Here is a 16572-nt window from a genome sequence, read left to right on the forward strand (position 1 = left end):
ATTCCTACCAGATTTCAGGGTACTGGAAGCTGCAGGACTTGTTAAAATGATATTACGCATCTGAATCTTCCGATTGGTAATGACAAAATGTGCAGGTTTAAATCATACTTAACTCAGATTTAAAATCTTTATAGTAACTGAAGTTCAAATAAACCCTGTATTTATGTACACTTGTCAGAATATAATTCTGTCTTACACAACAAACACGCACCATTAAATAGCTGGCACTTTAAATTTGTGTCTACTTTAGAGTGGAAGATTTATTTCTCCTTGTTCTTTTCTGACGTTCCTGAGAATGATACTGATTGACAAGACATCTTTGGGTATTGATGACAAATCTTTGGCATTCAAACAATTTCAGCAAGGTGTTAATTGTGTACTTTTTACGTTGATGACAGTTAGGCCATATACCACATTAATTTATAGTTGTTCGGGATTAGCAGCAGTTGCTTATACTTTCTTCAAAATCATTGAATTCAAAAGAACTATATATTTACAATCATTTCAATATCAAAGTTTGCAGATTTTTTGAAATTCCTTGGAAAATTATGACAAATTATTATTTCCATTTAGAGGTGTTTCAAAATAGACGGTCTTTATCTTTTAAGGAAGTATGAAATTTTGCTAATATGAGTTCACATCTCAATTATCCAAATTTCCTTAATAAAAACTTAAGCTAAATGAAAGATCCCTTTACCTAACTTTAATGTATCTAATATAAGAAAATTCCAAAGAACTGCAATCTATTTGTTGTGGCCTTAAATCTTGCTGTCAAATACATTTTGCAAGGTTTCAGACACATATTTATTACAAAAACATATAATGCATATAAAGTATTTTTTCTCTTGACATTTTCAAGAATAAAAAGATATTGAATTCAAAATTATCTTATTAGAAAAAACAACATACATTGCTGCTTTTCAAAAAAAAAAAAAAAAAAAAAAAAAAAAAAAAAATCTGAGCTGCAAAAAAAATCACTGGCATGTTAACAAGACGAAGAACTAGGATAGGTGATCGTCTCTTCTCATTTTACTTGTGATCCACTACCAGTATAACTTGCAGGATAAGATATCAGAATGTTATATTATTTTGACGTTGGATCCTCAGTTTGAAATACACTTCAAAATTTACTGGAACGAAAAAAACAGCAACACTATTTAAAATGCTTTTTCATACCCAGATGTATGAATCATTTCCGAGGTAAATACCATTTTGACAAGTTTTTGGCATTTATATGTTCCTTGCACTATGAATAAGTTATTCAGACAAGATCCAACAGGTTTAAAAGCAAGATTTCCCAATGTAGATAAAATTTGTTCTTTTAGGGTGTAAAAAAGAATGACATTTCTCTTGGAAACAAGGTTAAACATTTCTGATGATTTACTGGAGGGGGGGGGGGGGGGGGTCCCTTACATGTACACCACCCAGTAAGAAATGCCAATCCTCCACTGAGGCCATCCTCCCCTATAGAAGCAATGTCGAAGGAGACATTTACTGGGGGGGGGGTAACCTCAAGCCAGCTTCCTAGGTACAGCAGAGAACATTTGTTCCAAGATTAGCCGAATTGTCGACAAAATTTATGTGCATGATAAGCAGGATTGGCTTAGAAAATTATTACTACAGACTATTTGTTTTGTAGATAAGAATGTTTTAGTTTTTCTTCAAATTGTTGCCAGTTGAGCTAATGGGAGATAAGACCATTCTTTCACCATTTCTATAAGTAACAAGAGAACGCTGATATCCATTTTTCTTCTTCTCTTACACTGGTGTTTTTTGTGGGGTTACAATCTTCGTTTATTAACCCTAAAAGTCTAACTTAATTGAATGTACGGTTTTCACCTTTTAGTACTGTAGAAGTCAGTGTTTAATAGTGTGGTCCAAATCATATCTAATGTATTAACCGTAAAAGCCTGAATTTAATTGAGTGTGGATCAAACCTTTGATTTCTATTTCAAACAAGTGTACTTCAACAATCGATAATAATGGTCATTCTCTCTTACACTTTATATGTACTGAAACACAAATTTTCTTTTCATTTGTTCTTTTTATAAACATCATAATATGTTTTTTTCATTTAAAATCTATAGTTTGTCCATATACAAACTGAAGAAATGCTATGAGTGTTGTCGAATTCATGCGGTAATGATGTCATAAACTATAATATGTTGTCAATTATCACTGTAGCTAGCTGTTATTAAGCCTAATTAGAGGCTAAATGGTAAATTGTTGACTAAGTACTCCTCCAGAGCTTACAGTGTCTCTAAGATGGATTTGTTTATACAAGTCACAGTATGTCGGTCATAACCTACTTCCTAATTAACACATCTAACCAAGGGGGTGGAGAGGAAACTTACGGCTGGTCCCTTGAACTTTCAAATGTATGTCATTATAGATTTACTTACAAATATCTATCACATGAGAGCACATTTATTCCCTGCAAGTGTTCAGTATTTGGGGTAATTGCAACAACTACTAACCCGTTGTCAGTATAATGTGACCGGGTGGAATACTGTGCTGGGTGCTTTTGGCATTGTATTTCAGTGAAGTAGCACTATAAGGTTGGCATCAGATCTGCACTATGTCAAGGCGGGAAATAAACCATTGTACCGCCTCCAGCACATATATATACATACATTACACACATGGCGGCATGTCCTTTAATGACCTTGGCTGTTAATAGGATGCTAAACCCTAAAAACCAAACCAATTATGAGAACACAAGGGCGTTCATTATATCAAATCTTATATATTTTCAAGGAACATGTATAAATTGAATCATTATAGAACGTATATTTCTTAGCTCCCCTGAATCATCACACACCTAGTATACCTATTAAGGTTTCTTATATAATGCTAATTCACAATTTGTATTCAGTCAGCCTGCTAATGAACTTGCTAGTATGTAAAAGTTTGTACAAAATTACAAGGGAATTCTATAACTTATCTACAAATGCGTATGTACATGAACATACATGTTTGAAATAACCAGGAACTCTATAACAAACTTTAATTGACAGATCGTAGGAAATAATGCAGGGGTAAAGAACCAGTGTTTAATAAATGTCCAGGAATGTTTATGTTCCTCTTACGGTTACAGGAGGATACCTATACTGGTATGTTACAGGAGGATACCTAAACTGGTATGTTACAGGCGGCTCCCTATACTGGTATGCTACAGGAGGATACCTATACTGGTCTGTTACAGGAGGATACCTATACTGATATGTTACAGTAGGATACCTATACTGGTATGTTACAGGGGGATACCTATATTGGTATGTTACTGGAGGATACCTATATTGGTATGTTCCAGGAGGATACCTATATTGGTATCTTACAGGAGGATACCTATACTGGTCTGTTACAGGAGGATACCTATACTGCTATGTTACAGGAGGATACCTATACTGCTATGTTACAGGAGGATACCTATACTGCTATGTTACAGGGGGATACCTATATTGGTATGTTACAGGAGGATACCTATATTGGTATGTTACGGGAGGATACCTATATTGGTATGTTACGGGAGGATACCTAAACTGGTATGTTACAGGAGGATACCTATACTGGTATGTTACAGGAGGATACCTACATTGGTATGTTACACGAGGATACCTATATTGGTATGTTACAGGAGGATATCTATACTGGTATGTTACAGGAGGATACCTATACTGGTCTGTTTCAGGAGGATACTTATATTGGTATGTTACAGGAGGATGCCTATATTGGTATGTTACAGGAGGATACCTATACTGGTATGTTACAGGAGGATACCTATACTGGTATGTTTCAGGAGGATACTTATATTGGTATGTTACAGGAGGATACCTATATTGGTATGTTACACGAGGATACCTATATTGGTATGTTACAGGAGGATACCTGTATTGGTATGTTACAGGAGGATACCTATACTGGAATGTTACAGGAGGATACCTATATTGGTATGTTACGGGAGGATACCTAAACTGGTATGTTACAGGAGGATACCTATACTGGTCTGTTTCAGGAGGATACTTATATTGGTATGTTACAGGAGGATACCTATATTGGTAAGTTACGGGAGGATACCTATATTGGTATGTTACAGGAGGATATCTATACTGGTATGTTTCAGGAGGATACCTATACTGGTATGTTACAGGAGGATACCTATCCCGGTATGTTACAGGAGGATACCTATATTGGTATGTAACAGGAGGATACCTATACTGGTATGTTACAGGAAGATACCTATACTGGTATGTTTCAGGAGGATACTTATATTGGTATATTACAGGAGGATACCTATATTGGTATGTTACAGGAGGATATCTATGCTGGTATGTTACAGGAGGATACCTATACTGGTATTTTACAGGAGGATACCTATACTGGTATTTTACAGGAGGATACCTATACTGGTATTTTACAGGAGGATACCTATACTGGTATTTTACAGGAGGATACCTATACTGGTATTTTACAGGAGGATACCTATACTGGTATGTTACAGCAGGATACCTATACTGGTATGTTACAGGAGGATACCTATACTGATATGTTACAGGAGGATACCTATATTGGTATGTTACGGGAGGATACCTATATTGGTATGTTACGGGAGGATACCTAAACTGGTATGTTACAGGAGGATACCTATACTGGTCTGTTTCAGGAGGATACTTATATTGGTATGTTACAGGAGGATACCTATATTGGTAAGTTACGGGAGGATACCTATATTGGTATGTTACAGGAGGATATCTATACTGGTATGTTTCAGGAGGATACCTATACTGGTATGTTACAGGAGGATACCAATATAGGTATCCTCCTGTAACATACCAATATAACTATCCTCCTGAAACATACCAGTATAGGTATCCTCCTGTAACATCCCAATATAGGTATCCTCCTGTAACATACCAGTATAGATATCCTCCTGTAACATACCAATATAGGTATCCTCGTGTAACATACCAGTATAGGTATCCTCCTGTAACATCCCAATATAGGTATCCTCCTGTAACATACCAGTATAGATATCCTCCTGTAACATACCAATATAGGTATCCTCCCGTAACTTACCAATATAGGTATCCTCCTGTAACATACCAATATAGGCATCCTCCTGTAACATACCAATATAAGTATCCTCCTGAAACAGACCAGTATAGGTATCCTCCTGTAACATACCAGTTTAGGTATCCTCCCGTAACATACCAATATAGGTATCCTCCCGTAACATACCAATATAGGTATCCTCCTGTAACATTCCAGTATAGGTATCCTCCTGTAACATACCAGTATAGATATCCTCCTGTAACATACCAATATAGGTATCCTCATGTAACATACCAGTATAGGTATCCCCCTGTAACATACCTATACTGGTATGTTACAGGGGGATACCTATATTGGTATGTTACAGGAGGATACCTATATTGGTAAGTTACGGGAGGATACCTATACTGGTATGTTACAGGGGGATACCTATACTGGTATGTTACAGGAGGATACCTATATTGGTATGTTACAGGAGGATACCTATACTGGTATGTTACACTGGTTCTTCACCCCTGCATTATTTCCTACGATCTGTCAATTAAAGTTTGTTATAGAGTTCCTGGTTATTTCAAACATGTATGTTCAGGAGGATACCTATATTGGTATGTGACAGGAGGATACCTATATTGGTATGTTACAGGAGGATACCTATGTTGGTATGCAAAAGCCCTCAAAGGTGAGAGGCAGCTCCTGATACCTGTGCTAACTAGTACCAAATGTGAAAATATTCATCTTCTTTAAAAAAAGAAAATACAGCAAAAACATTGAATGATCCATGTATCATATTTCTCAAAAATAACAGAATGCAAGCGTTAATTTTCCTACAACCTATGGTATTCCTGACTTAAATTTCTATATGTTTAAACCACAAAGAGAAGATATATTACACAAACTTTATTGCACACAATTATGAAGGCAGTGCATTTATGTCAAATTAACCCACTACAGCTGGTTAAACCATTCTCCATCCAAGATGTTTTTGAATTGCAATCTAAACAGGAGACCATCAACATGTCAGCAGTTGTTTGATAGCTGGAGGGATTCTCCGGTGCCTGCACACCTGCTGCTAAGTAATCTATATGCACATCTTTAATAGGAAATCCATGTGTATCTGACATACTTCCGAGTAAAATTCACTTCCATCTTTACCGTTCTGATGTTGATGCAGAAATGTGCAAAAATTACAACCATGATGCTTTAAACACAAATAAAATGTATCTATACCTATAAATAAAAAATAATATCTGATGCATGTGCTTTTTATCTGCAACCGTCTTTCATTTTAAGTTTAGTTGTTTTGACAATTTAAAATATGTCTGCGATAAAAGAGTCCATCAAAATTTTAAGAGGTGCAAATTAAAAGTTTCAAAAGGAAAAATAATCTGAGAAAAAACTTTGATGTACAAAATTAGTCTGATACTTGTAAGATTTCAAGTTCATATCCCACTGCTTTTTAAAAAGTTTGTGATTTCGAGTTCATTCATCCCACCGCTTTTATAAATTTCTGGAATCTTTGGTTCAGTTGTCTATAGCAACACATGATATGAAAACAGAAAGCTATTGGTCAGCTCACACTTATATTAGGTGTGAAAAGTTAAACATCAAAAACTTACACATGAGGCGAGGAGAAGTTAATACTAAAAACAAAAGTTCATCCCTCGAAACAGTGCTGTTATAGACTTTGGCACTTCCCATAATCTATCCGATAAAAACAAACTTTAGGGAAATGAATCTCTACACAACGTTTCTACAGCAGGGGTCCAAACTTGTGATCCTAGAGACCTTTCATAAAGCCATCAAATTTTGTTTGAGTGAAAACTGAGTGAAACACTTCTCACGACCAGACAATTACAAAGGGCTTTCAGCTATCCTCACCGTGTTCTGTTGGTTAAATCAAATCATATACGTCATCAAATCACATTTTCCCATCAACAACATTACGTTAATGACTGCTTGATTTGTTTTTAAACCAAGACATCTAATGAAGATATATTCAAACTAAATCATATTCAACAATGTCTGTAGCAGTAGTTTAACCGACTTGTGACAGAAGTATCACATCAATGAAGTCAAATAAATCTATACTTTAGTTTCTCGGTAATGGCCGATATAAAGTAGGTTACAGGCTAACATTTTATCTTCAATAATTGTTCTACATAAGTAATACAGAGCCTATATTACTAACACATAGTGCCTGTCCAAAGGTATATAAACCTTTGTACGTGTACCTAAGACAGGAAGTGTAAATGTGAGATAGGAAGGGTTATGACATACCTGTACTGTGATCTATGTAATAAGGAAGAGTTAGGTCTACCACAAACTGCTATCCCACCATATTCTTATATGAAGAAAACTCAACACTTCAATAAATTGAAATGATTTAATGCAACCTAGCAATATAATTTATCGTTACCTAGCAACATAATGTATTCTTATACAAATAACACAAAGTCCAAGTAAGATCAAGATTGCATTGTTCGTTTCATTTGTTTCAACTTCAAAAGCTACTATATATATATTTACTAAAAAAGTTATAATCTTTGGCAATCTTAGGGGCTACTCTGCATGTTTGTTTCGATTCTAGAAAGACAGTTTCTAGATGAATGAAATTTTTATAGTAGACATGGACACTGGGGGAAGCCCAGTATGTCTATGATTGTATGAAGTACCTGTGGACAGGTGAGCCTGACAGGTATATATATGATAAGATTAATATTGGTTACTTAATACAATAAGTATAAATATGAAAAGTGTAACTGTAATCACTATATCTGAATTGGGATAAAAAATCAAAAATGTTGAATTTATAAGGCCATTGCATGTATTGTAATTAACGTAGTGACAGGTACATACATACCAATACATTACATCAACTTCATTACTTTACATAGTCATCAAACAATGTATTTCCCTCCATACCATATATATATACGTACCACAATATAGTCCCACTTAACACTAACAATATAGATATTATGTAATGTTATCCTACATCTTTCCTATTTCTTACATAAAGTATATAGTGCTCGTACAGGTCCACTAGTGTGGCCCATGATTTACCCTCGATGCAAACTTCCGACTCATCCTCACAAACTGATAGCCACATGTCACTTATGAGAAAACTTGACTACCGCATAGATATATTGTCTTTGGTCTACAACCACAATATTTTCATTTTCATATATTTACAAATATCTATTTTTGTAAGTGAACACTCTGTAATACACAAACTGTGTATATCAGCCTCTACAGTCTAGTCATGCCATACTAAATTTTTCATTTTTAGAGGATTTTTTTACTAGTACAGAGATTCTAGAACAAATTTAATGTTGTTAACTTGATTCCAAATTTAAATTAAAATTGTGACATGCTGGCAGGTTTATATATCGCCATCATTGTGTTATCAACCATCTATGTTGGTGTATTCTGTGTCCATCCCTTACAATGTATGTATTTATAGTGGATTTGGAATTTGTCTATCTTGCCGATCTTTGTGGCGATATACACCATGTACATCGTTTTTGTAGTGGTAATATTCTGAGGGATATTCATAATGCCCATTTAGACTCATCACACGAGGATGACACACGAACCTAGAATGTGGTTATGTAACTCGAAATCCATAAAAATGGATGTGATGTTTGCAAAAATTATCGACTTCAAGCAATTTCATACTGAAACTCTCTGAATGTAGATTTAGTGGAGAAATGTATGGAGGAAGGGGTATTATTACATATGTCTAGTGTGTTACAGCTGGAGGATACCTATATTGGTATGGAGAAATGTATGGTCAGGACTAAGGGGTAATATTACATATGTCTAGTCCAAAACGGAGGATTGACCACTTTCACCAACTAATGACCTGTCCATTTTGTAACCAGTAAAACTGTAGGTGGGGTGTTGGCATTTGACCTTGCACTATAGTACATCTCTTTTGTTGTTTGAGCATGAAAGACTGCATGAACAGTGCATTGGTCAAAAATGACCTCATAAGCAATGGTTTCCAAGCTGACCATTATTTTCATGTAAAATATTTCAAATGAAGATCAGGACTAGTTTAATTGAAAGCTGTATCCATTCACAGGGGTGGTAATCAGGTGGTGCAGTGGAGGGATGCACACTTGCCAGCTGTCACCAAGGTGATTCCCTGATCTGAAGTGAAAAAGTATGGGGTCACCTGCCCAACCACGTGGGTTTTCTCTGGGTATTGACTCTGCTTTCCTCCCACACTAAGACCCTGGCGTGGGTTTTCTCTGGGTAGTGACTCCGCTTTCCTCCCACACTAAGACCCTGGCAAGCTATCATCTGGCCCAACAACAGTGATTAATATCAGTTGAGATCATAATTGTTGTAAAATAAATAAAGTTTATATCTCAACCTCATTGCCAATATATCATCATTATACATAGAATTTTTACATCTCAATACAAATTACAACATTTACACAAAGGTGGTGCAGGTACACTATATATGGAAATGTCTGCCGTATACAGACAGCGTTGGAACCCTGGTGTGCTGGTACATGTAGACGTGGGTTCAGCTTGAAAATAAACAAAGCTTATGTAATTGTAAAACCAGTGTGAATACCCCAGTTAGTCTAAATCTCTGTCTAAATAAACAACATCCAATATACTGTTAGTTCTGTGTATATGATATTGAGGATATGAAAAGCTTGATGTCCTTTTGAAATGTCAGTTGACACATTTAAAAGCAAACTTTTAATTATTTCTATCTATCATTGACTCATGAGTCAACTTTTTCTGCTTTTAACCTTAAAATTGTTTACTTGAGTAAAAGTTTACAAAGAATGTCTAGCTCATGTCCTTTCTCAGCAGCAGACCAAAACGCAATGGGGATATTTGATAAACTCTACTGGAACAGTAAGGACTTCCTCTATGACCTGGCCCAGCTCACTTCAGAATTAAACCCAGTTGGCAAGACTAAATCCCTACTTGTATATGTCTGAGAATCCATGTATATCTTCAATTACACAAACATCAGCTATTTTTCCCACTTGGAATATATAATTGTATGTGATTGTGGCAACCATAGGCAACCATATGTGTACTGCTCCCTCTCCATGTGCAGGTGGCTCCACCTATTGACTCGATACATAATAAGTAAGGTAGAAAGGTCTACCTATAAAAGATTATGTAACGTATACTTGTAGATTTAACAGATTGTAGTTCAGCCAAATACTTCAGTAAGACATGTAATACTACAACCAATGGTCCGAACATGTAATACTACAACCAATGGTCGGTTAGTCTTGTGAACAAGAACCTGTAATACTACAACCAATGGTCCGTTAGTCTTGTGAACAAGAACATGTAATATTACAACCAATGGTCTGTTAGTCTTGTGAACAAGAACATTTGATACTACAACCAATGGCCTGTTTGTCTTCTGAGCAATATTGATAATTTTATGACACATATTTAGAGCTTGATTCGGTTGACGAAAAATAATTTAAATAAATCACTGATCATGACTATTCTGTAATATATAAAATCTTAAAAATGTATAACACTATTTTGTTTTGCAAAATAATAATCTTCTAATTTTGTATAATGTTTTGTTTGATACACTTTTTCCTGTTTAAATAATTTCCAATGTATTGCTGTTATCTTTTTCAGATTAAAGCATCATATTGGACATGTCTACTCTTTTAAATAATAACTACTTATTTCCTTGACTGACTCTGATGTTTTTGTCTTCCACAGACTGCCTAGATGTCCTGAATCGGGGTCATACGACTAGTGGTGTATACTATGTAACACCAACATACTCGTCCTGCTCAATTCCTGTCTGGTGTGACATGGAAACGCCCCCTGGTGGCTGGTTACTGATACAAAAGCGAACAAACGGTGCGGTTGACTTTGATCGATTTTGGAATGAATACAAAGACGGATTTGGTAATGTTGTGTCTGAATTCTGGATAGGACTGGACAACATGTTTCTGTTGTCTAATCAGGATCATTACGAGCTTCGTGTAGATTTGTGGGATTTCGATGACAACCGTGTGCATGCTCTATATAAAGATTTCAAAATTGATGGGGAACGCGACAAATACAAACTGCATGTTGGACATTATGAAGGAAGTGCTCACGACAGTTTTGAAATGCATAAGGGTATGAAGTTTAGTACCCCAGACCAGGACAATGATAACTGGAATAACTATCACTGTGCCCGGGAGTGGTCGTCGGGATGGTGGTATAATAACTGTTGGTCCGCATTACTCAACGGACAATATCACAATCGATCCGACGTTAAATTTAGGGGAATAACCTGGAATGATTGGAAACATGAACAACTCGCCCGAACGGAAATGAAAATTCGTCCTAGCAGACTTTACCACAACAATACCGTGCCACATAAGAAATAAAAGGTGTTGGATAGGGACAAGGACAGTCAGTATTCTCAGTGGGAACATCTGTTGTCCTGATCAAATGTTTCAATCAAGTGTCTTTATGACAATGACCAAAATCTTGGGCAGCAAAACACTTGATTTGAATGGCAACAGAAGAGTCGTACTGCATGATTGACACAACATCAGCCAAGCTTTTCCACAACCAATTGTGCACAGTCATGCACACAAAAGTTTGCACACAGCAAAATGTTACTCTTATCCAGTGCTTGTTATGGTCCCTGCGTGACGAACAAGATGGTGTATTATAAAAAAGACTGAAACAGATGATATGAGAAGATTTGTGTCTATTAACTAATATGTACATTATTGTTGGGCTTAGGGCTATTGCAGCTGTGATACCTGAACTAATTAGAAGGGTTGACGTGGGATATTCTGGGTACTGGAGTTTCAATGATGGCCAAAGACATCTCAGCTCAAGTTTGTTCCCAGTATATTCCCGAACCTCCCTCCGAAAACCACTGATACTCTGACAAAGGTCAGGCTGTAGTAGCCACTGGAGTATTACGCTTGGGGGAGTAACGAATTATATAAAACGAATTGTATTAGAATGAAGCAACTAGCCAAATGGACCATGACATATGTCTGCTTCCTTCTACAGCTCCTTTTACTCAAGATAAAAACTGTGGTGATATTACAACATGACGGAAAAAATGGTGCCATGTACAATATTTTGATACAATTTGTACGATTTAATATATACGATTAAAGGCCAGTATTATAAGTCAAGGGCAATCACACATATGTATGCATGGCTGAGTGAGCATTTGTTATTATTATTCCAGCATCATCGCTTTATAAATGTTCATGAGCATTGCTTCATGAATATTCATGACACTCAATTTTTTTATTGGTACAGTCTTTAGATATCAATGTACAGGCTAGGCTTTTTCCCTTCTTAACTGGCTAAGGTATTAAGCCTGAAAAATAATATGCAGAAAATATGGATGAAAGTGAGAGGTGCGAAGGTCATTGTGATATACAGAGAGGATTGATCACTTTTATTATTTAGTGAAAATGCAGTATAATGTATCGTTATACTATTTATAGGCTAATATCTTTATAATTCCAACAATAAATACATATAATGTGTTTATTTAAAAAAAGGCATTCAATGTTTTGTATATGAAATAATATTTGTCATTTACCATGTCCGCTACAGGGCATCATCATGTGTTGAAAATCAAAATTCACTTTATATAAATAAGTTTACCATGTATGCTTGATCGCCATCTTATCAAATGGCATAAATGTTTCAACATTTATGACTTAATTGAGTCTATTTCATTATTAGGATTCAAAAGAAAAGGTCAAGTCACAGGTTAGGACCTACCTGCCCTCTTTAAGGAGCTACATATATACAACCTTGTGTAAAATACTGTGCACATCCAGATAATGTAGCTAAGCCAAATGACACATTCAATGTGATAGGTATTTATGTAAGCAACAAGTGTATGACCGAGCTTGGCAGTATAAAGATGGGGCGAGATAAGACAAGTGAAATGACACGGTACTCATATCCAGGATATGTTTCTTGTATCCATAACAACTATATTTTGTCCAGAACTGTGTGTGTGAACTTATTCGTATCCAGGACAACTTATTCGTATCCAGGACAACTGATTCGTATCCAGGACAACCATTTTGTATCCATACCAGACAACTGATTCTTATCTAAAACAACTGTAAAACAGGGTTTAGATTTTTCCACTAACAAGGTATTGAAAGTGACACAAGTTTGAGCTACTGTATACAGTGATCCTTTGGATACATGTTCCCAAGGATACAACAACACCCTGGATACAATGACACCCTGGATACAGTGATGCCCTGGACACAATGACACATGATACAATGACACCCTGGATATTATGATACTGTGGAAACAATGGCATCATTGTTGTTCATTGAAAGTTAAGCATTAATTAACTAAAGAAGTGTACCATTGTATATCTTGTGTCCAAGTGGTCAAACAATATGAAAACCATGATATTTACATACGATTAATAACATTTAAAAGCCATTGTACCAGTAACTGCAAATGTGAATTATGTTTGGCCATGAATGACCTTGACAGGTGCCATATAAACATTTCCTATAGTACTAAGGAGCTCCAGTGTATACTGTGATACGTATAGGGCACGGTAGTGGTATGTGTACCTAATGGGAAAGGTCCTTATAAGAGAGGGACCTAACAGGACAGGTCCTTATAAGAGAGGTGCCTAATGGGATAGGTCTTTATTAGACAGGTTCCTAGCATGACAGGTCCTTATAAGAGAGGTACCTAATGGGATAGGTCCTTATTAGACAGGTTCCTAACATGACAGGTCCTTATAAGACAGGTATCTAACAGGACAGGTCCTTATGATACAGGTACCTAATGAGACAGGTCCTTATGAGACAGGTACCTAATGAGACAGGTCATTATAAGACAGGTACCTAATGAGACAGGTCATTATAAGACAGGTACCAGACAGGACAGGTACCTAACAGGACAGGTCCTTATTAAGACAAGGTACATAATAGGACAGGTACTTGGATGTATATGACCAGTACTGAATACTGTTAAACAGGTGCTTCTATACAAAACAACTAATTGTGTTTATGTGGGTCTGATAATGTTCCCAAGTGTCTTAATTATGTAAGTAAAATGTGCCATATATCTATCTGCCTTTGATCAATGTACGATATTGCCTGATCATGGTACCTCGCAATTGTTTTAATGTTCTCAACTGCTATTGTGTAATAAAAGATTTAAAACTTGTTAATTTGTTGTGGATGGATGACATTATGATCTTATATAGCCTTCAAGTGTTGAGCTACTATTATTACCTTCCTTCAGTTGTATTGAACAAATATTAATTCAATGTACAACACTAATAAGCCCACTAAAACAATTACAATTGGAATATATCTAAATTACAAAGATAGAAAATTTCTCAACAAGGTTAACAAAAAGCAACTATTTATGGTCATTCATTTGAACAATTTTGGAAGAGCTCCATCCCAAAATTACAAGCCAAGTATCAATACTTTATGCCCTATGAATTTACAAAGAAGAAATTGTTGAAAAAAAATGTTGACACAGGGACAGACACCAGACCTTTGTACGAGATAACAGGACCGTTATGGCTGGTGAACTAATCAGGGTAAAAGAAAATATTTTACCCAAATGTCACTGGTTGATATTGTAAAGTAGAATTAAGTAATCGCAAACCAATTAAAAGGCAATTCAACATAATACAATTCTAACACATTTTTAGGAACACTAGAAATAATTGTAATATGTCAGATGACAAGTGATAAGAAGAATGTCACTCTATATATATATAGGTTTACTGAACTTCCTGTTATTGACAGATGATACGTAGTATTACATTTACCAGTGATTTTTGCAGAAAAACATGTGTCCAGGAATCAAATATGTGTGTCCCAAAAATCACTGAGGTTCTATTAAAACGTCACAGATGTCAAATAAGTTCCGTGAAATACACAAAGCTGTCACATAAACTCACGGAAATACACAAGGCTATAAATGCCACATTTGTTTCATAACCATACAGGTACATATTTGTTACAACATTTTGCACCTGTAACTATATTTAAAATCAAGGTCTCAGGAATGCACTATAAAGTGTCTATTTTTAATAATTGTCACCTGACCTTTACTCCTAACACTCATTAATACATGTCTGATTGGTACGCCTGAAAGGACAGACGGGAAAACAACTTAAATTTCAGTAAGGCGTTCCTCTGTATAACGTGTCATTAAAGTACAGTATCGAAGGTACTCCCTCCTTAAGTGCACCAGTGTATCAGTATACACTGGGTACCTAGGTACACCCTCCTAGTGCTAAACCAAGGTAAGTAATATGTAACAAATATATGAAACAAGTTCTATTTCACAAACTTAAAGTTATTAATTGTAATACCAACTTCCATAATGTAATACCATATCTTTACTCCAAAATAAAATTAAAACCTGTCTATGGACCAAGAAGATTGAAAACCTTCTGGACAAACATGACGGGGGTGATCATAGAAGGAAGAAGTCATGTCAGAACCATTTCTTCTTATCTGGATTCCTGCTTTTCTTACCCTTCCATAGAACTATAATTGTCTAGATCTGGCCAAATACCAAACATGTATAGGCAGGGGGCCCAAAACTGCCAGGTTGCTGTGGCTGCTAGGAACAATTCATTCAAGTTTGGGCATGGTTACCTAGAGGCCAGGATAATGACAGACAGAATGATGACTCTGTCCTGAGGAGACAAGAAAACACAGGCGTCATAAGAAAAGAAAAACAACAAGGATGGCACGAAAGTGCAATCATCATCAATATACCCCAAATAAACAACCAAGTTAAAAGTTACAACATATTAACAAAAAGTAACAAATCTAAACTTTGAACAACAAACAAGATGTGATGACAAATAACAACAAACAACTATTGATAACGAAGGTAGTCAAATGACAACATTTTTCATTTAGACAAAGAGAAAAAGCCACAAATTTAAACAGGGCTAAAAACAACCCAAACAATAAGAAAGGTTAAGGAAGCAACTCCGACCAAACACGATTTTCAAAATAAACAACAACATCTAGCACAGAAATAGTCAGCATTGAGCACTACCTGTGCTCCGTCTGGTCACCATATAAAGAGGATGATAACAGTACATTTAAGATCATGTATGTAGGAAAGATTCCTTCAAGGTAGGTAGCTGGGACATGAAATTTTTTTCTGTTGTGATACAATGTTGGGGGCTAAGTATCAAAATGCATATTAAGGTCATGAAAATTATTATGAAATGAAATTTTACACTTTGCTTACCCTAAATATGCGCGTATAGTGCACACTTTTTTTCAGGAAATATTGTCATGTCAAAAAGGGGGTGCGCACTATACGCAGGAACAAGTCATTCTTGGGTTATCGTTCTCAAGTTTCAGGTTCGCCATATTGGATTACCTCCCTTTAAATAGTTTTGTTTGGAGTCGTCGGTCATATATGATAGATTGAAGATAACAAAAACAACATAATTTTTACCTACTCAAAAATGATTAAAATCGGTAATCTGTTGTCATGACTGCTG

The 16572-nt window shown here is 35.8% G+C and overlaps 2 protein-coding genes across 2 annotated transcripts in view; one reads left to right on the plus strand and one right to left on the minus strand.

Moving 5' to 3' along the window:
* Window positions 1-14246, plus strand: part of LOC110447629 (fibrinogen-like protein 1) — a 76197-nt gene extending 61951 nt beyond the window's left edge. The window contains exon 2 of the mRNA XM_021493467.1: window positions 10779-14246. Within this exon, the coding sequence (XP_021349142.1) occupies window positions 10779-11440 (662 nt within the window). The 3' untranslated portion in view covers window positions 11441-14246. The remainder of the gene's footprint in view (window positions 1-10778) is intronic.
* LOC110447628 (protein disulfide-isomerase TMX3-like) overlaps window positions 1-16572 on the minus strand; it is a 234982-nt gene that overhangs the window by 139092 nt on the left and 79318 nt on the right. The window lies entirely within an intron of this gene.

Source organism: Mizuhopecten yessoensis, unplaced genomic scaffold (genome assembly GCF_002113885.1).
Source record: "Mizuhopecten yessoensis strain PY_sf001 unplaced genomic scaffold, ASM211388v2 scaffold3537, whole genome shotgun sequence".
NCBI lineage: Eukaryota > Metazoa > Mollusca > Bivalvia > Pectinida > Pectinidae > Mizuhopecten > Mizuhopecten yessoensis.